Source organism: Chiloscyllium plagiosum, unplaced genomic scaffold (assembly GCF_037043375.1).
Source record: "Chiloscyllium plagiosum isolate Xiang-an unplaced genomic scaffold, Cpla_swu_hap1 HiC_scaffold_12, whole genome shotgun sequence".
Classification (NCBI taxonomy): Eukaryota; Metazoa; Chordata; class Chondrichthyes; order Orectolobiformes; family Hemiscylliidae; genus Chiloscyllium; species Chiloscyllium plagiosum.
Genome location: NW_028270150.1, coordinates 100,621,684 through 100,642,437, shown reverse-complemented (window position 1 = coordinate 100,642,437; position 20,754 = coordinate 100,621,684). Strand labels below are relative to the sequence as shown.

Below are 20,754 nucleotides of genomic sequence, written 5' to 3'. Positions count from 1 at the left end.
ATATTTTCCCTCAGTACAGCTGTAATGCTATCCCTTATCAAAAACACCACTCCCCCTCCTCTCTTGCCTCCCTTTCTATCATTCCTGTAGCATTTGTATCCTGGAATGTTAAGCTGCCAGTCCTGCCCATCCCTGAGCCATGTTTCTGTAATTGCTATGATATCCCAGTCCCATGTTCCTAACCATGCCCTGAGTTCATCTGTCTTCCCTGTCAGGCGTCTTGCATCAAAACAAAAGCAGTTTAATTTATTAGTCCTACCTTGTTCTCTGCTTTAGCCCTGACTGTTTGACTCGCTTCTTTTCCCAAATGTAGCATTCTCAGACCTTACTGGTTTAAATCCTTCCAAGCAGCTCTAGCAAATCTCGCTGCTAGTATATTCGTTCCCTTCCAATTTAGGTGCAATCCGTCCTTCTTGTACAGGTCACTTCTACCCCAGAAGAGATTTCAATGATCCAAAAATGTGAACCCTTCTCCCATACACCAGCTTCTCAGCCATGAATTCATCTGCTCTCTCCTCCTATTCCTACCCTCACTAGGATATTCAGAGTAGTAATATCTGGAGTAGTAATCCAGATATTACTACTCTCAAGGACCTCCTTTTTAATTTCCTGCCTAACTCTCTGTAATCTCCCTTCAGAATCTCAACCTTTTCCCTTCCTATGTTGTTTGCTCCAATGTGTATAATGACCTCCTGCTGGCCCCTCTCCCCTTTGAGAACATTCTACAGTTTCTCTGAGACATCCTTGATCCTGGCACCAGAGGGACAACACACCATTCTGATATTTTGCCGCTGGCCACAGAAACGTCTGTCTGTACCTCGGACTAGAGAGTCCCCTAACACAATCAATCTCTTGGAAGCCGACGTACCCCTCATTGCATTAGAGCCAGTCTCGATACCAGAAACTTGGCTGTTTGTGCAACATTCCCCTGAGAATCCATCACCCCGTACATTCTCCAATACTTGTTTGAAATGGGGATAGCCACAGAAGACTCCTGCACTACCTGCCTACCTCTTTTACCTTACCTGGAGTTAACCCATCTATGTTACTGTATTTGAGACTTTCTCCCCTTCCATCCATCACACCCCCTTGCTCTTGTAAATTCTTCATTGCCTCTGTCGCTCCAACCGATCCATTCAACCTGATAGGATTCCCAACCAACAGCATTTATTGCAGATATAATCCTAATCTCTCCCTAAACTCCCACATCCAACAAGAAGAACATATCACTCTACTAAGGACCATTTTTGCTTCTTCCAATCTGCAGACCCAGAAAACAGCACTGTCTTATTCCTCTACAAAACACTGCTCCAGGTTAACTTCGTACTTATGGCTTAGATTTTTAAGTTTAATCAAGAGACATATCTCAATAAAGCACAGAATCAAGAAAGAACCCATCCTACTCACTATTTCAGTCTTACAGCAAGGCTATGGGGGCAGGGGGCACGATGGCTCAGTGGTTAATACTGCTGCCTCACAGTGCTAGGGACCAAGGTTCGATTCCAACCTCGGGCAACTGTCTGTGTGGTGTTTACACATTCTCCCAGTGTCTGCGTGGGTTTCCTTTGGGGTGTTCTGGTTTCTTCCCACAGCCCAAGATGTGCAGGTTAGGTGATTTGGCCATGCTAAATTGCCCATAGTTTTTAGGGATGTGTAGGTTAGCTGCATTAGTCAGGGGTAAATGTGGGATGGTGAGGTGGAGTTGGGTGGGGGAGTGGATCTCGGGTTGCTCTTCGGAGAGTTGGTGTGGACTTGTTAGGCTGAAGGGTCTGTTTCCACATTGTAATTCTAGTTCTATACTTAAAACTATTCACTTATCTATTTCTGTGCTTTGACCTCTCCCAAACAGGTTCCTCCAAGATCAGTTGCGAATTTCACTGTTTGTTAATTTTCCTAGACTCACTCCGATATCCAGCGATACATGAATTCAACTGCAAAGGCACTAACTGTGCAGGTTCACTGCTTTGTCAGTTAGCAGTGTGGGTTTCTTTTTCTCTCTCTCTTTCTTTCTCTCTCTCTCTCTCTCTCTCTCTCTCTCTCTCTCTCTCCTGCACTGACCTGACCATGTGCTGCCTTTGTCTGTTCCTCTCCTTTTAAAAGTGCTGTTGTTTTGACTTTTTTTTCTCCAAAGTTCCAAATCAATGCAACAGCATATAAAACAGTAATTGCTGTTTCTGGAATTCAAGGGAATCACCTCCAACACCTAAAATACCTCAAAAAAGGAGCAGCCTGTTATAGCCAGAAATTTTTCCTGTCCTCCATGTTGGATTATCCAGAATCCTGCCTCCTGTGAAAACTGCTGTTTCCTGGTTCTCCACTATTATTTCTCCAGCCTTATTTTCAATGGCCCAATATTCACTTAGCTTATTTTTCTTGTTCAAATGTTTAAGAAAGCTGTGCTATCTATTTTGTATTACTTGCCATTTTGTCCTCAGGTTATTTTCTGCTCTTCTTGGGTCATCATTTGTTGGTGTTTAAAACTTTCTCAATTCTCTGGTTTATCACTATATTTTTCCCACATGGTATGATTTCTTTCAATTTGATACTTTCCTTATTTGATTTGGTTTATCATGGTCAGTTTATCCACTACCTAGAATTCTTTTTCCCTCACTCAAATACATGTGTAGCGTGTGTCATGAGCTAGTTTCTTAAATGTCTGCTGTTGTTCCTCAATCATATTTTCCGTTAAACTCCTTTCCCAGTTCATTTCAACTAGATCTACCTTCAGCTTTATGTAATTATCTTTTATTTAAGTTGAGGTCAGTTGTTTGACACATTTCTCACTCTCAAACTGAATGCTACATTTTACTGTATTATGATCACTGTTCCCTAGAGGATCTTTCAATCTTAGATCATTTAGTCAAACCTACTTCATTTATACCTCCGCAGATTGAAAACAAATGCCTGAGTTTTGGTTGGAGCCACAACGTGTTGATCTTCGGAGGAAAAAAAACTCCTGAATAACCTCTATGAATTCTTTCTCATGGCAATTTTATTTTAAATATGAAGATTAAAGTCACCCATGATTAATGTACTGCCCTTTTGACATGCCCTCATTATTTTCCTGCTGTTAGGAGAACCATATACCAATATCATCTTCCCCCTTGTTATTTCTTACCTCCACACATACGTCTACATCATATAATCCTAGATAATTTCTTGTATATCGTACTTATTCCATCCCATACTAATAAGGCTACCAAGCAACCTTTTCCTTCCTGCCTTTCCTTTTGAAAAGTTACAAACACCTGAATGTTTGATGCCCAGCTTTGAGCTGCTGATAATCATGTCTCCTTAATGGCTATAATATTACTCCCATCGATCTCTATTTGTGCCATTAATTCATTTTTTTTCTGAGTATTATATGCATTTAAGTTGAGAGTCATTAATTTTGTCTTTTACCATCTTGTTTTCCCCCCTTTTACTATATATGCTATGATGTTTTAATGCTTGTTCACTCAGTTCCTTCCTTTCCCACCCTGGGTGTCATTATCAAAACTGTTTTCAGCATGCTGCTATAACTCTTTACTCTGTAAGTATAGTTCTGGTGAGAATTCCTCTTTCCTAATACTGGTGCCAGTACTGGTGATTAAAACATATTTCTACCCCACCAAACTTATTGACTTAATTTACTCTGTTAAAAATCACACAACACCAGGTTATAGTCCAACAAGTTTAATTGGAAGCACACTAGCTTTCGGAGCGCTGCTCCTTCATCAGGTAGTTGTGGAGGACACGATATAAGACACAGAATTTATAGCAAAAGTTTACAGTGTGATGTAACTGAAATTATACATTGAAAAATACCTTGATTGTTTCTGGCGTCTTTCATCTGTTCGAATACCATGATAGTTTCACTTCTTTCATGTGTAAATCACAAAATGTTTATTTAAAAGTTGCATTCTCAGGTTAACTGCAACAATTGGTGTTAGCTAGACAAAATGTTGAAGGTGTTAGCCCCCTGTGTTCTCTGTCTGTGCCATAATGTTTAGACTGATTCTAATCTAAAAAGTGAGATAACAGAGTCTTACATAAATTCATGCAGTTTTTGAGCAAAGTACAATGTAACTCTAAGTACAAATTCACCCCACAAACATATATGTATGTGTGCATGTGGGTCTTTGTGTGTGTGTCTGTCTGTCTGGGTTAGGGGGTTGTGAGTGAGAGAGAGAGAGAGTGTATATGTGTGTGTATGTGAGTGTAGAGTGTCTTAAATCTGTGCGGGGGTACATGTGTGAGTGTGTGTGTCTATAGGAGTGTGTATGTGTATCTGGGTTGGGGGAGTGTATGTGTGTGTGTTGTGTGTGTAGTGTGACATGAACCCAAGGTCCCGGTTGAGGCCCTCCCTACAGGTACGGAACTTAGCTATCAGCCTCTGTTCAACCACTTTTTGCTGCTGCCTGTCCCAAAGTCCGCCTTGGAGGATGGTCACCCAACCATTGGGTGATCATTAGATTACTTACAGATTACTTACAGTGTGGAAACAGGCCCTTCGGCCCAACAAGTCCACACCGACCCGCCGAAGCGTAACCCACCCATACCCCTACATTTACCCCTTTACCTAACACTACGGGCAATTTAGCATGGCCAATTCACCTGACTTGCACATCTTTGGAGTGTGGGAGGAAACCGGAGCACCCGGAGGAAACCCACGCAGACACGGGGAGAATGTGCAAACTCCACACAGTCAGTCGCCTGAGGCGGGAATTGAACCCGGGTCTCTAGCGCTGCGAGGCAGCAGTGCTAACCACTGTGCCACCGTGCCGCCCACAACCTCCAAGGCAGACTTCGGGACAGGCAGCAGCGAAAAGTGGCTGAGCAGAGGCTGATAGCTAAGTTCCATACCTGTAGGGAGGGCCTCAACTGGGACCTTGGGTTCATGTCACATTACAGGTGACCACCATTGCACTACACAGACAGACAGACACTCCTATACACATACACGGACACACATATACACAGACATGCACACAGACATTCATAGACACCTTTACAGACACCCACACTCCCACACTCACGCATGCATCCTCTCAGAGACTTAGACCACTCTACACTCACGCACACACATATACACTCTCTCTCACAGACACTCACAACCCCCCAACCCAGACACACACACACTTCTACAGACACACACACTCACACATACACCCCCTCACAGATTTAAGACACTCTACACTCACATACACACACATATACACTTTCTCTCACACTCACAACCCCCTAACCCAGACAGACACACACATACACAGACCCACGTGCACGCATATACATATACGTTTGTGGGGTGAATTTGTACTTGTAGAGTTACATTTTACTTTGCTCAAAAACTGCATGAATTTATGTAAGACTTCGTTATCTCACTTTTTAGATTAGAATCAGTCTAAACATTATGGCACAGACAGAGAACACAGGGGGCTAACACCTTCAACATATTGTCTAGCTAACACCAATTGTTGCAGTTAACCTGAGAATGCAACTTTAAAATAAAAGTCATGATTTGGAGATGCCGGTGTTGGACTGGAGTGTACAAAGTTAAAAATCACACAACACCAGGTTATAGTCCAACAGGTTTAATTGGAAGCACACTAGCTTAAAATAAAAGTTTTGTGATTTACACATGAAAGAAGTGAAACTATCATGGTATTCAAACAGACAAAAGATTCCACAAACAATCAAGGTATTTCTCAATGTATAATTTCAGTTCCATCACACTCAAACTTTTGCTATAAATTCTGTGTCTTACACTTGTGTTCTCCACAACCACCTGATGAAGGAGCAGTGCTCTGAAAGCTAGTGCTTCCAATCAAACCTGTTTGACTATAACCTGGTGTTGTATGATTTTTAACTTTGTACACCCCAGTCCAACACCGGCATCTCCAAATCATAATTTACTCTGTGCCAGGTTTCCTGCAGCTGTTTCATTACCTTGGATGTTTTTTTCTTAATTTAGCTTCTAAATCGTCAGAAGCATCTGGGCGAACACCAATGTGATCAACAGCAACTGGATCCCTCCACTCCTGCAAGTTTCCATCCAGCTCTGAGGAGATTGCTAAACACTGACACCAGGCAGGCAACTTACTACAGAGCTCATGCTCACAGCTCCACAGAATAGTATCCATCCCCTAATTATAATGTCCACTACTGCGTTTCTATTTCCTCCCACCTTTTGAATAGGTCCCTGCATTGTGGTGCCTTGATCAGTTTACTCAGCCTCCCAGTATTCCCCGCAGCTTGCAAGACCTAGTAACAATGAGATAATTGCTGGGACAGAGGCTCATCAGGAGCTGCTTCTCCAGTTCCTGTACCTGCCTCACCTATAATCACATCCTGGTAAATTAGCTAATCTAAGGGTGTGACTACCTCCTGGACAAGAGTATTCACGCAAGATTCTTCCCCCCCCCCCCCCCCCCCCCCCCCCCCCACCGCGGCACAATGTCTGCAGCTCAGACTCCAAACTCCGAACCAAAGTTACACAAACTTACTGTGGCTGCAGTTGACTGTGAATACCTTTGGTGTGCAGCCACCCCCATATGCCGCAACTCCAGAACACCACCCTGACCTGCTGTCTCTATAAATTTATTTAAGCACTAAATCACACCAGTGTTCTTGATATTGAGTCACCCTTGGAGTACTTTTTAAAACTATTTTTAATTCACTAATCAATCCTGTACCGAAAAGCTATTTTTAATAAAAAGGACAAAACTACAGACCTTAGCACAAACCAAATATGTTACTTTTGCTTTAAAGGACAGAAATACTCACCAATATTACACACTTGAAACTCTGATACGTTCAGATTCAGCACACCGTACTAATTTGGATACCTATATACTATTAAATCATAGCCAGCTTGATTCAGTTCTTTCACTTCCCCTCAATCCTGTTCACATTTCTTTAATGCAAGCTAGAAGTGATCTGGTTTGTATCAATGGCACCATCCTCTATCTGTGTGCATTTCTATTGAATGGGTGGGGCTATGAAGGCACAACACATCACAGACAGTGTGTCCATACAGAGGTACTCCCAATGTTAGAAGCTGACAGACAGCAACAGAGGCAGAGGGAAGCTAGAATAGACAGACAGCATCAGACAGAGAGGGGAGACATAGACAGATAGACAGGCAGCATCAGAGATGGACAAGAGAGAGAGGCATTACTCTGAAAACAGGATCTGTTGGAGAAAGGTTTGCTAGCTATATGATATGGAATTGGTGAAGAGACAGCGACAGATTGGCAGGAACCTGGTGGGGTGTGAGGGAAGGAGATGAAGAGATACTTTTCCCCAATTCATTAACAGGCAAATCAAGAGAAATGAGGAGCAAATCCAGTGAAAGGAAGGAGAGAGGGTTCAGACAGCCTACTCAGGCTGCAGCAGAAAGAAGGAGACTAAAGTAAAGTCAAAGCATCAGAATTTCTGGTCAATGTTGAAGATATTTTATCCAATAGTCCCTACATTTTAAATTGTAAATATCCTGTATGCTGTTTTGTGTTTAAAGGAATTTGATTTCCAAAATATTTGTACTCTGTTCTCTCTTTGCACTTATTGTGTAAAGACAAAAGAGGTCTTCACCTTTTATTGTCTTTCATGACCTAAAGACCTCTCAAAGTGCCTTACAGGAGTTCTGTTAACAAACAAAGTTCTGAAGAAGAGTCCTATTGTTCTCAAAATTGTAGCAGTTTCTGACTGCACGGATGTTGCCAGATCTGCTGAGTTTCTTCTGCACTTTATTTCTGGCCTCCGCTGTCTGCAGTAATTTTCTTTCACTTCTGTGCTAAATCTGTACACCAGCAGATGAAATGTGTCGAACAGCATTGCTCATTAAGACGAACACTTAGCACATCCCTACCTTGTTCTGAAATAACATATCCTCCAAATCACTTATGCACGTCACAAACAACAGTGGTCCCAGCACAGATCCCTGTGGGACACCACTGGTCACAGGTCTCCATTTTGAGAAACTCCCTTCCATTACTACTCTGTCTCTTGTTGCCCAGCCAGTTCTCTACCCATGTAGCTAGAATACCCTGGACCCCATGCGACTTCATTGTCTTCATCAGCCTACAATGAGGAACTTTATCAAACACCTTCCTGAAGTCAATGTATATGACTCTACATCCTTTCCCTCATCAACCAAGTTTCTCACCTCTTCAAAGAATTCTATTAGGTTTGTAAGACATGACCTTCCCTTCACACAACCTTGCTGCCTATCACTGATAAGCACATTTTCTTCCAAATAGGTGTATATCCTATTCCTTAGTACCTTCTTCAGCAGCTTCGTTTCACTGTCAGGCTCACAGATCTATAGTTACCTGGATTATCGCTGCTACCCTTCTTAAACAAGGGGACAACATTAGCAATTCTCCAGTCCTCTCCCGTGTTCAAGGATGCTGCAAAGATGCCTGTTAAAGCCCCAACTATTTCCTCTCTCGCTTCCTTCAGTAACCTGGGATAGATCCCACCCGAACCTGGGGACTTGTCCACCTTAATGCCTTTTAGAATATACAACACCTCCTTGCTCCTTATGCCAACTTGACCTGGAGTAATCAAAGATCTATCCCTCACCCCAACATCCACCATGTCACTCTCCTCGGTGGATACCGATGCAAAGTATTCATTAAGAATCTCACATATTTCTCTGACTCTACGTATATCTTTCCTCCTTTGTCCTTGAATGGTCCAATCTTTTCCCTATTTACCTTCTTGCTCCCTATCTATGAATAAAAGGCTTTGGGGGTTTCCTTAACCCTGCTCGCTAAGGATATCTCAAGGCCCATTTTTGCCTTCTTAATTTCTCATTTCAGATTGGTCCTCCATTCCTGATATTCTTCCAAGGCTTCGTCTGTCTTCAGTCACCTAGAACTTATGTACGCATCCTTTTTCGTCTTAGCTAGTCTTACAATTTCACCTGTCATCTATGGTTCTCTAATCTTGCCTTTTCTATCCCTCATTTTCACAGGAACATATCTCTCCTGAACTCTGATCAACCTCTCTTTAAAAGTCTCCCACATATCGAATGTGGATTTGCCTTCAAACAGCTGCTCCCAATCCACATTCCCCAGCTCCTGCCGAATTTTGGTACAGTTCGCCTTCCCCCAATTTAGCACTCTTCCTGCAGGACTACTCTCATCTTTGTCCATGAGTGTTCTAAAACTTACGGAACTGTGATCACTATTCCCAAAGTAATCCCTTATTGAAACTTCAACCACTTGGCTGGGCCCACTCCCCAACACCAGGTCCAGTACGACCCCTTCCCAAGTTGGACTATTTACGTACTGCTCTAGAAAACCCTCCTGGATGCTCCTTACAAATTCTGCTCCATCCAGGCATCTAAAACTAAGTGAATCCCAGTCATTGTCGGGAAAATTAAAATCTCCTATCACCATTACCCTGTTGTTCCTACATCTTTCCATAATCTGTTTACATATTTGTACCTCTATCTCTCGCTCGCAGTTGGGAGGCCTGTAATACAGCCCCAACATTGTTACTGCACCCTTCCTATTTCTGAGCTCTGCCCATATTGCCTCACTGTTTAAGTCCTCCATAGTGCCCTCCTTCAGCACAGTTGTGATATCCTCCCTGACCAGTAATGCAACTCCTCCACCCCTTTGACCTCCCTCTCCATCCCCCCTGAAGCATCTATATCCTGAAGAATAGTTGCCAATCATGCCCTTCCCTCAACCAAGTCTCAGTAGTAGTAATAACATCATACTCCCAGGTACTAATCCAAGCCCTAAGTTCATCTGCCTTACCTACTACACTTCTTACATTAAAACAAATGCACCTCAGACCACCAGTCCCTCAGCATTCATCCTCTGCCTCCTGCCTACTCTCCCCCTTAGTCACACTGACTTCATTATCTTGTTCCTTACAGGCTTTAGTTACTCACTCCTTTCTGTCCACTAACCACCTCATTTGGTTCCCATCCCCCTGCCACATTAGTTCAAACCCTCCCCATCAGCGTTAGCAAAAGCACCCCCAAGAACATTGGTTCCATTCCGGCCCAGGTGTAGACCCCCAGAACCGGTCCCAATGTCCCAAAATATCTGATATCATGCCTCTGAGGTCCTACTTTTTAACTTGGTTCCTAACTCCCTAAATTCCTTGTGTAGGATCTCACCTCATTTTTTTACCTATATCATTGGTGCCTACATGCACCACAACAATTGGCTGTTCACCCTCCCCCTTGAGAATTTTCTGCAGTCGATCGGAGATATCCCTGACCCATGCACCTGCGAGGCAACATACCATTTGGGAGTATCATTCAAGACACAGAAATGCCTATCTACTCCCCTTACAATTGAATCCCCTATGACTATAGCCCTTCCACTCTTTTTCCTGCCCTTCTGTACAGCATGGTTCCATGAACCTGGCTACTGCTGCCTTCCCCTGGTGAGCCATCTCCCCCCACAGTATTCAAAACGGTAGACCTGTTTTGGAGTGAGATGACTGCAGGGGACACATGCATTGCCTTCCTGCTCTTTCTCTGCCTTTTGGTCACCCATTCCCTTTCTCCCTCGGCAATCCTAATGTGTGGTGTGACCAATTCACTAAACATTGCTATCTACGACCCCCTCAGCATCATGTATGCTCCAAAGTGAGTCCATTCCGCAGCTCCAGTGCTGTCATGAGGTCTAACAAGAGCTGTGTACACTTCCTACACATGAAGGAGCCAGGGACATCAGCTTTGTCCCACATTGAGCAAGAGGAACATAACATGGGTCTGAGATCTTCTGCCATTTTTAAACTTAAGCTTTATCTAAGTTGAGACTAAAGTTACGATAAAGGAAGGAAAAGTTTTTTTTATCAACTTACCTTAACAAAACCTTTACCTTATTCACACGCCATAGAGTCCTTTTTTTTGGTTAGAGGAAGAGGGCGATGGGAGACACTACATGGATAGTGTCTCAGGTTCAGCTGCTGCCCGAATATATCAGCTTTTTGAAAAATTGTTTACCTTCCCGGCAGTTCCCTGGTTCTTGTTCTCTCCACCTTCGCTGCAATTAAAATGGAGGCCGCAGACTCCCAAAGGAAGCTTTTTAAACAGTTTGTTTACCATCCCAGCAACCCTGGTCTGCCTTCGCTGCAATTAAACAGGGACAGACATTGCTGGTGGTGCAACCCCGATGTGCACGTGTCCCAGAATTGCACAATATGCATTGCAACAGAATAGGTGATGCTATAATGTTGTATGCAGGAACCTCGATTATCTGAACGAGATGGGCGGGCACTTTTTCAATCGGATAATTGATTATTCGGTTAATTGATTCAATGCTTCTCCTCTGGGGCTCGGAGTTTTCTGAAATTTCTTTTTCCTCGCTCTGCCTGCCTTGCCCCCTCTCTCTGTGTCAGGGTTTGTTTCTGAGCAGACACCCAATTGTGTGTAAGGGACCTGCAGCATTGCTGAAGCCTCCCACCATCTCCAACCTCCCCCACCCCAGTTCAATGGGATTGACACAGCAAGCACTTGTTAGGTCCGCTCCCCGTTCAGGAGCCGAGGCAGCAGCATATTGTGCGTGAGCCCCCGTTTTCCCCCCCACCCACCCATCTGTCCCATCCCCAACCCCGTCCAACACTGCCCCCTGGCCATTCCACTGCTCCCCCCCCACCCCACCCCGTGCGGCCCCACCTCTGTCAGCCTCCATGAGCTCCCCCACCCTGTCTCCAGGGCAGCCGGGCTGGACACCAACAGTAAGACTGCTGTTGCCTTTGGGGGGGTGAGTGTCAAAATAGCGAGCGCAACCACACACACACGCACGCAGCCACACACGCAACTTTTTACTGCAACTTTTTGACAAGTCCCACCTGTGCCCTGTACAGGACAATATTGGAGAGATTATGTGGAGAAGTGGGGTTAGGATAGACCCCTGTGGAGAACTCCAGGGAAAGTGTGGGGAGAGGGCGGGAGGTCAGTCCTTTGGAGACGGTGCCTGGGCTCTCATTTGTGTTCAGGACTGTTCTTGGCCGCATTTTAATGAGCCGAGATAGTTTTTAATCATTGTACACAAAAGACTCCATCAATGTTGAAACAGCTCTTTGATGTAATCTTTCTATCGGGACCTTGAGATCATCTTCGGATAATCGAGATTCCTCTTTAACTGGTGTTTGATCCACACAAGCTTCCAGACCACTTATCACTATATTCCTCTCCTTATTCCTCATCTGACTTTCTCTTAAATCCAACTATGCCATGCAGATGTAACTGTCTCATTCTTTGTGAAGTGTTTTACTTGGCCTGCGTAATTTGATCCTTTTCCTTTCCTGTGTCCCAAGTCCTGGGGTGGTACTCCAAACTTGCAAGCCCTGTTTGCGGAGCCACTGGATAAATGAAAGATCCTACAATTTAGAAGAATATTGTTACTAGGATGTTACATTGAAAGGGAGTATCTGGAGGCAAAATAAGTGAGTTGTCATTTCAGGGCAGCAACTTTTTTAAATGAGGAAGAGTTTTATATCTGAGACTGTCATATTGAAGGTAAATAGTGTGAGGCCTTAAATGTTCTGTTCAGTGTCCATGACCAAAGCCTCTTGGAAACAGTGTACAAATGACGATCTTGTTAGTGAGAAAGAGTTTGAACATCTCTATATGCGGTGGCTCCCTGGTATCATTCTTTTCTGTCAGGAGGCCCTGGGTCTAACTCCCTCCCCAGCGTGTGGTAAACTTGCAGAAGGGCCGTCTTTCAAAAGAGACATTAAACTGAAGTCTTGTCTGCCTCTCGGATGCTAGTAAAGGATCCCAATTCAAAGTGCAGGGAGGTTCTTCCTGATATCCTGGCCCACATAATATTTTTTGATCAACACCTAAGAACAGAGGGATCATTAATACGTTGCTGTTTGTTGGACCTTGCTGTGCACCAAGTGTCTATTGTTTCTTCCACTACAAGGATATCTACTGTTGAAGTACATCATCAACTGTACAATGTTTTGTGATTGTGAAAGATTCAATACAAATTCAAGTTTCTTTCCTGAGCCTTGAGAATAGGTAAATGGTGAAAACTGCTTAGAGTAACTTGGTGAGCAGGATTTCTTTAAATAGTAGTTAGGAGAAAGAAAGGACTTCAGATGCTGGAGAGTCGGAGTTGATAAAGCATGGCACTGGAAAAAGCACAGCTGGTCAGGCAGCATCTGAGGATCATGTGTTCTGATGAAAAGTTATGCCCGAAACGTTGACTCTCTTGATACTGTCTGACCTGCTGTGCTTTTCTTTCAGTGACATGTTTTATCAACTTTCAGTAGTAGTTAGCCTTGAGCACAGTTTGAAACAAAATCATCATTGCAAAACAGAGATGCAAGCTATAGATACTAACTAATAAACAAGGTCAGGATTGATGTCAGAAAGCACACTATAGTTCCCTTTTTTTTGGAACCATGTTACAAGCAGGACAGTAATAAATCTTTGATTTTATTAAAGGGGTCTTAGTTACCAGTGTGAGGAAGAAATTAAAGGATTTTTTCATAGACTTAATAGGCTTCTGGTGAAACTGAACTTGCTACCTGTGTGCAGCAAGTCAAAGTATTTTGGTATTTGCTAGATAAACTACAATGATTACCAAAGTTGGGTGTAGTTTGTGTACATCTGACTTGCTGCACACAGGGGGCTAGTATTTTGATGCCTGGGCCTTAAGCCTTGAATTCTGTTCCAGAACATCTTTAGCTCTCAGTTCCTTTCTATATGATGCTCCTTCTGATCTAACCTTTTTAAGCTTTGATACTCTTTTAATGATCTTATGTGGCCTGTTAACGGGTGTTAACAGTCCTGTTACGATATTTTATTACAGTTGAACGTGTACAAATGCAAGTTTTTATTTTTGACCATTATTTTAAGGGATGTGTTGCTGCCTAATATTTGTTTCCATCCCCAATCATAAGACCATAGGACCACAATCCCCCTGAACTGAGTGGCTTGCTGGTCTTTTCAGGACCATTGGAAGTCAATCACATTGTAGTGAAGTCCAGAATCATATGTAGGCCTGACCCGATGAGGATGGACAATACTCTTTAATGAAAGGGAAATGAAGTCTGAGGGTGCATGTAAGTTGTAAACCATTTTACTTAACTTAGAAGTTAAAATGCCTCCAAATGTGGTCTTCAAGAACAACGAGCATAGGGTTATTTCAAAGGAGTCATGATTATTAACATGCATTGAGGTTTTTTTGAAGAATGTGGTTAAATAGAAGAAGTCAATGCAGTTGATCTGAATACAGTTTCAGAAGGTAGATGGTGGTGAAGAAGGCGTTTGCCTTCATTGGTCAGAGCACTAAGTATAGGAATTGGGACAATATGTTGTGGTTATACAGGACATTGGTGAGGCCACTTTTGGAGTACTGTGTATAATTATGGTCACCCTGCTACACTGTAGAATATTATTAAATTGGAAAGGGTGCAGAAAGATTTAGAAGGATTTTACCAGGACCGGAGGGTTTGAGTTATCAGGAGAAATTGGGACTTTTTTTCCCTGGATCTTCGAAGGTTGAGGACAGGTACATGAATAAGAAAGGCTTTGAGGGATATGGGCCAAATGCAGGCAAATGGGACTAGTTTAGTTTGGCAACATGATCGGCATGGACTAGTTGGACCTAAGGGTCTGTTAATCTGCTGTATGACTCGATGAATCTAAAGAAAAGGGGCATTAGCAAACCAAATCGGTCTTTACCAAAATTGATGTTTACTGAAACTACTTTCAATGCATGGTTTTATTAATTGATTTTAAATTTTATCAGCTGCTGTGTTGGGATTTGAAACCACTGCCAGAGCATTAGCTAGCATTAATTATGATTACTAGTCCATTGGAGTTACATCATGCCACAATCTTCTCCCATGTTGTAAGACACAGATTTCCAATTTTGAGATGGGGCAGTAGTGGCAGTGGGGATGCCAATCTTGGGTGCTAAATGAAGATATTAGGTAGCTACAAGGATGTGAAAGTAGGGAATCCCTCGAACATATTACAGGTTTGGTGATGACTATAGATTTGTTTTCATATTTTGTGCGAAGATTTGTAGCTCGGGTGCTCGTTGTTGTGGTTCTGTTCGCCGAGCTGGGAATTTGTGATGCAGACGTTTCGTCCCCTGTCTTGGTGACATCCTCAGTGCTCGGGAGCCTCCTGTGAAGCGCTTCTGTGATGTTTCCTCCGGCATTTGTAGTGATTTGTATCTGCCGCTTCCGGTTGTCAGTTCCAGCTGTCCGCTGCAGTGGCCGGTATATTGGGTCCAGGTCGAATGTGCTTATTGATTGAATCTGTGGATGAGAGCCATGCCTCTAGGAATTCCCTGGCTGTTCTCTGTTTGGCTTGTCCTATATTTGGGACAACACTACTATTATAGGACAAGACAGGAGGCTCCCAAGCACTGAGGATGTCACCTAGACAGGGGACAAAACGTCTGCAACACAAATTCCCAGCTCGGCGAACAGAACCACAACATAGATTTGTATTGTTGGTTATCTTGAAACCAAATTCGGAAAAACAAAATATCTGCAAGCTAAGTGGAATAGAAGGAGAAATAAGAGGTTAACATACTTCTCTTGGTACTATTTAAATGTGATAATTGTTAAAATCTGAGAACAGAGAGTTATGGAGCTGTTGTCAGTTTTTCCCCATCTCAATGTTAAGCTAGCTACCACAAGTCATTCCTCAAGCATGTAAATTGGAATATGAACCCAGTGCTGTACTTTTATAAGAGAATAATTGAGGAGTTTTAGATCAAATATTCATGTTTGTGGTTCTTTTCTAGGAACTTGCTCGGTATGAAGAAATGGAAAATGATGTGATGTTGACTGAGAAAGGTAAATCAAATATACTTGCAACAATTTCCTCATAGAACCATTCAAGGTGTGGTGAACATGCTGGTAATTTGTTTTGTAGATCTGCTTGAAGATGGTTTTGGGGAGCATCCATTTTATCACTGCTTTCTTGCAGAAGTGCCAGCAGAAGATGCAACTCCTGAAGGTAGGCTTTGTTTTGTTTAGCTATTGACATGACTTGGCAGTTTTCGTTTTTGTTAATCTGTTTTAAATTCGGTGTTTAGTTGCATATCTGTTTGCAGATGTCCACAAAGGAAGTATGATTTTATATAACCCTACTGTGGCATACATATTAACATAAGGGCTATCAGAAAATTTGTTTTAGATCAATATTGACGTGTCTATATACTCATGTTGGCTTTAGGAGAGGTTGTCATGATTGTCATTCCAGCATTGATTGCAACAGGGTTCACCAGTCCTGCATATCAAACCAGCACTCATCTTGCTGAGTGAAATGTTGTTTATTTCCTGATTAACAAGAACTCTTCTTCCTTTTTCAGAGATGCAGACAAAGAATGAATATTTTTAATGTATTAAACCATATTGTTTGGTTAAGTAGTTGAGAGGCTACTAATATGAAAATATTTTTTCAACTGGTGTGTGTCTTGGTAATTATACTAATTCTTATAAATATGTTGAGGCTTTTCATAGTGGTCTTCCAAGTCAACATTTGAATCCAGTTTCTGCACATATTTTGAATGCAATGTTTGAACAGGATGTGCAAGTCACACGCTGAATTAACAAAATTGAATTTAATAGTATGAATGCAGAGAAACAACATCTCAATCTATTTTAAGACTAATCTGAAAGCAACTTTATGCAGCAGCCGAAGATTCTCATCCAGGTCTGAGTTTGCTGTGTAGGCGCATTAGTGTTCTTGTAATCAAGTGAAGTGGTCCAAAAGTTGAGCTAGATTAATTGAATCGGAGATGCCGGTGTTGGACTGGGGTGTACAAAGTTAAAAATCACACAACACCAGGTTATAGTCCAACAGGTTTAATTGGAAGTACACTAGCTTTTGGAGCGACGCTCCTTCATCTGACAATCACCTGATGAAGGAGCGTCGCTCCGAAAGCTAGTGTGCTTCCAGTTAAACCTGTTGGACTATAACCTGGTGTTGTGTGATTTTTAACTAGATTAATTGAGTTTACTTAATTATGAAATTTATCTTTTTTATTGTTTAAATATCCACTTCTTATTTTTAATCATGTTGAACAAACTCTTTTTTTTAAAACTTTATCCCCAATCTTCAGGTTACAGTCTATAGCTTTGCCATGTACATGGATCTAGGTATGTACATAGGTAGGCAGGCTGGTATCTGAAAGATCTATTAAACATTTAAGTGGTCTTGATAAGGAGGTAAGGCTCAGAGGGATATGCTACTTGTAATTTTCTTTTAAAGAGGACAAAGCATGGTTGATCAGAACTGTTGCATGCACTCTCATTTCAGAAATCTCTTTAAATTGTTCGCAGGGCTCAATAAGACATTCCACCTCCTCCTGAAAACAAGGCAAAGTGATTAACTTTACAGTTTTACCAGAAATTGAAGATGGTAATTGGCAAAACAAGGATGGATTTGGGGTGGACACATGGTACCCTTCTGATCTGCTGTGTAGAATCAAACGTTTGTTAACTTGCCATTTCAAGTATGTACTTAATGAGTAGTTTAGCTAACTTCTGATTTTAGTGGCACAGTATTTATTGAATCTTGTTAGCATGTACGTGTCTGATCTATTTTTACAGGTTTCAAGCTGTCATTCCAGGAGATAGTCACCATAAAACGTTCACTTAGCTGTAAAATCTTTATTTTTGACCATTTAAATTCAGCAGTTTCTAAGCGTAGATTAAAATATATAAAATAGTATAATGGCTACATCACTAGTTATTAATAGCAAGGCATGAACTAATAATAGAGGGCAGAAGTGCAACCCATACCATAGCATTTTGAGAAACTGAATATGATTCATGCATGTAAAATAAAACTTGGATAATGAATATCCAAACTCAGTTTAAAAAAAATGAATCTTTTTGTTAGTAATTTAGAAAAAAATAACAAATAATTCACTAATCCTTTTTTTAACCAAAGAGGCCTGTCATCCTTGGCTGCTCTCACCATTGTGACACCAGTTCAGAACAAAGTGGTCTATTTTAGTTACCTTTTTTAGGGCATCTCGGATCATTAATCTTGGGTCATCCAGGGATGGACAATGACTCTTGGCATTGACAGCAACATTACATTCCACAAATAATGTTTTAAAAGTTCTGAGGTTGAGATCTCATAAATGGGGTAGTTCTGACCAATGTATATTCCTCCAGCAGAAATAGACAATCTGATCATTGGCCTCATTGGTTGTGTGACTTTGCTGTGAGCACACTTGCTTGTAATACCTACAGAACATTGTCTTTACTCAAAGGCCATGAAATGCTTGGAATGCCCTGAGGTTGGGAAAGGTGCTTAAAATGATCATGAAATCACTTCATGGTGTCACTGCTGTCTTTTTTTTCGAAGTGATTCAGTCCTACAACATCCATCCCACTCACCCCAAAGTGCATTCTGGTATTAGCGCACCCACCACCCCAGCTTTTTACACTTTTGACAGCCGTACATTGAACTTCTAAGTCCACACTCCAGATTTGCCTCCTACATTTCTCAAGGGCAGCACTCGTAGTTATTTGTGAATCAGAAGCTAGCGCTCTCAGTCTGACTCAAGACTTGAGGCATGTGATCTAGACTGACACTTCAGTGCAGTACTAAGGGAGGTGTTGGTCGGTAATAGATTCCATCTCTTGGATGAAATATTAAATTGAGCCCTGTCTTGTCCTTTTCAAGTGAATGTGAAAGAGCCTGTTGCACGAAACGATGAAGAAAACCCCTGATGAAATTTTATCAGGGCAGCAACATTATTGAAGTGGGTTATGAGTTGCTTATCAAGTTTACTGTGGCTATTGATCTATTCAAAAAGGCTGCAATATTTCCTATGTTGCAATGGTGACTAACTTCAATTCATTGTTTCACAGCCAATGTGGCACATCCTGAGCTCATGAAAGGCAATGTCACAATGCAAATTTATTAGTTTCCTTAAAAACTGCATATACTTAACTGAGTGCATACAAATGTGGACTCTACATAACGTTTTGGGGATGCATCTTTCATTCCTTAAAACTGTTGTATCTGATATCCTTTTTTAGGATACAGTATTGTGGGATATGCTATGTACTACAACACATATGATGCTTGGACTGGAAAATCACTATATCTTGAAGATTTCTATGTAATGGAAGAATTTCGAGGTAAAGTAAAACTTTCTGTTTTGGAAAGAAGACTTGCTAAGTGATGCAAATGCCTATTTGCAAAAGGGGGACCCAGGTTTAATTGTCTGTATCATTAAAACTAATTTTAGCTAATGCAAGAATATCTTGCATTTGTTATTGCATATTTATCATGTGAACACATCGGAAAGACTGCAGGAAATTCATGAGAATGGTTCTGGGGATGAGGAACTTCATTTACAAAGATAGAAGTCAGGACTGTTCTCCCTAGATAGGAGAAGGCTGAGAGGAGATTTGATAGAAGTTATCAAAATAATGAGGGGTCTGAATAGAGTAGATAGGGAGAAACTATTTCCACTTGTGAAAGGATCAAGAATGAGAGGGCACAGACTTAATGCAACTAGCCAAAGAAATACATGAGAATTGAGAAAAAATATTCCATTCCAGAAGTAGCTAAGGCCTGGAATACACTGCCTGAGAAGGTGGCAGAGGCAGATTCAATTGAGGCATTCAAAAGGAAATTGGGCACTAAGGTGAAAAGAGAATGAGCAGAGCTACAAGAAAAATGACACTGAACTGCTCATTCAAAGACCTGGTGCAGGCATTTGCCAATGCCCTCCTCTGAGAGCAATTCTATGATTCTTTTAATGTTAAAAGTACAGATTAGATACCTCTAACGTTTCTGTGTTGTAGATTTTAAGACCTCAGTAGGGAATGTATGGTGCTCTGGTCTGCTTGACAATGAGTCAGAGGCCATGAGTACATATTCTGGACTAATGCTTCATTACAATGCTGACCAAGTGTTAATTCACTGGAGATGTTGGTTCAGTTGTTGAATGAAGGTCCTCTCTCTGCCTGCTGAGGTGGAAGTTGAAAACAATTCCATGACACTTTGAAAACCCTGCCTAATATCACCAAAATGTATTAACTGGTTTTTGGTCAACTTGTTCTTTGAGCAAAGCTGCATAGTAACAAAGGCTACAGTTTTTAAAAAAATTGTTCATGGGATGTTGGTGTCAGTGGCTAAGTAAGCATTTATTGCCCATCCCTATTTGCCCTTGAAGGTGTTAAGGAGGGAATTCTAGGAATTTGACCCAATGATATTTGAGGGAACAATGAGAGTTCCAGGTCAGGATGGTGAGTAGTGTGAAGGGGAACTTGTAGGTGCAGGTGTTCCCATGTATCTGCTGATCACACATTAGACAATGTCTTCTATCACTTTACTGATGGTCAAGTGTAGACTAATGGGGTGGTAATTGACAAGTAGATTAATTCTTGTTTTTTTTTTGTTGGCACAACATACCTGGACAATTTCTAAATTGTTCAGTAGATGCCAGTGTTGTAGTTTTACTGGAATAGGTTATCTAGGAGTATGGCAACTTCTAGTGCACAAGTTGTCAGTACTATTGCCAGCATGTTATCAAGGACCAAAGCATTTGCGATATCCAGCACCTTCAGCCACTTCGTGGTATCCTGTGAGGTGAATTGAATTGATTGAAGCCTGGCATCTGTGATGCTGGGAGAAAATGAGGACTGCAGATGCTGGAGTTGAAAAGTGTGGTGCTGGAAAACCACATCAGCAGGTCAGACAGCATCCAAGGAGTAGGAGAGTTGATGCTTTGGGCATAAGCCCTTCATTAGGAATTACATCTGTGATGCTGGGGACCTCAGGAGTGACCAAGG

At 41.9% G+C, this 20,754-nt stretch overlaps 1 protein-coding gene across 2 annotated transcripts in view; it reads left to right on the top strand.

Annotated features, from left to right (window-relative positions):
• LOC122554888 (diamine acetyltransferase 1-like) overlaps positions 1–20,754 on the top strand; it is a 42,980-nt gene that overhangs the window by 9,975 nt on the left and 12,251 nt on the right. For both annotated transcript variants that reach the window (XM_087993091.1, XM_043700260.2), the window contains exons 2-4: positions 15,732–15,783; positions 15,863–15,946; positions 18,991–19,092. In XM_087993091.1, the coding sequence (XP_087849217.1) occupies positions 15,753–15,783; positions 15,863–15,946; positions 18,991–19,092 (217 nt within the window). In that variant the 5' untranslated portion in view covers positions 15,732–15,752. The remainder of the gene's footprint in view (positions 1–15,731; positions 15,784–15,862; positions 15,947–18,990; positions 19,093–20,754) is intronic.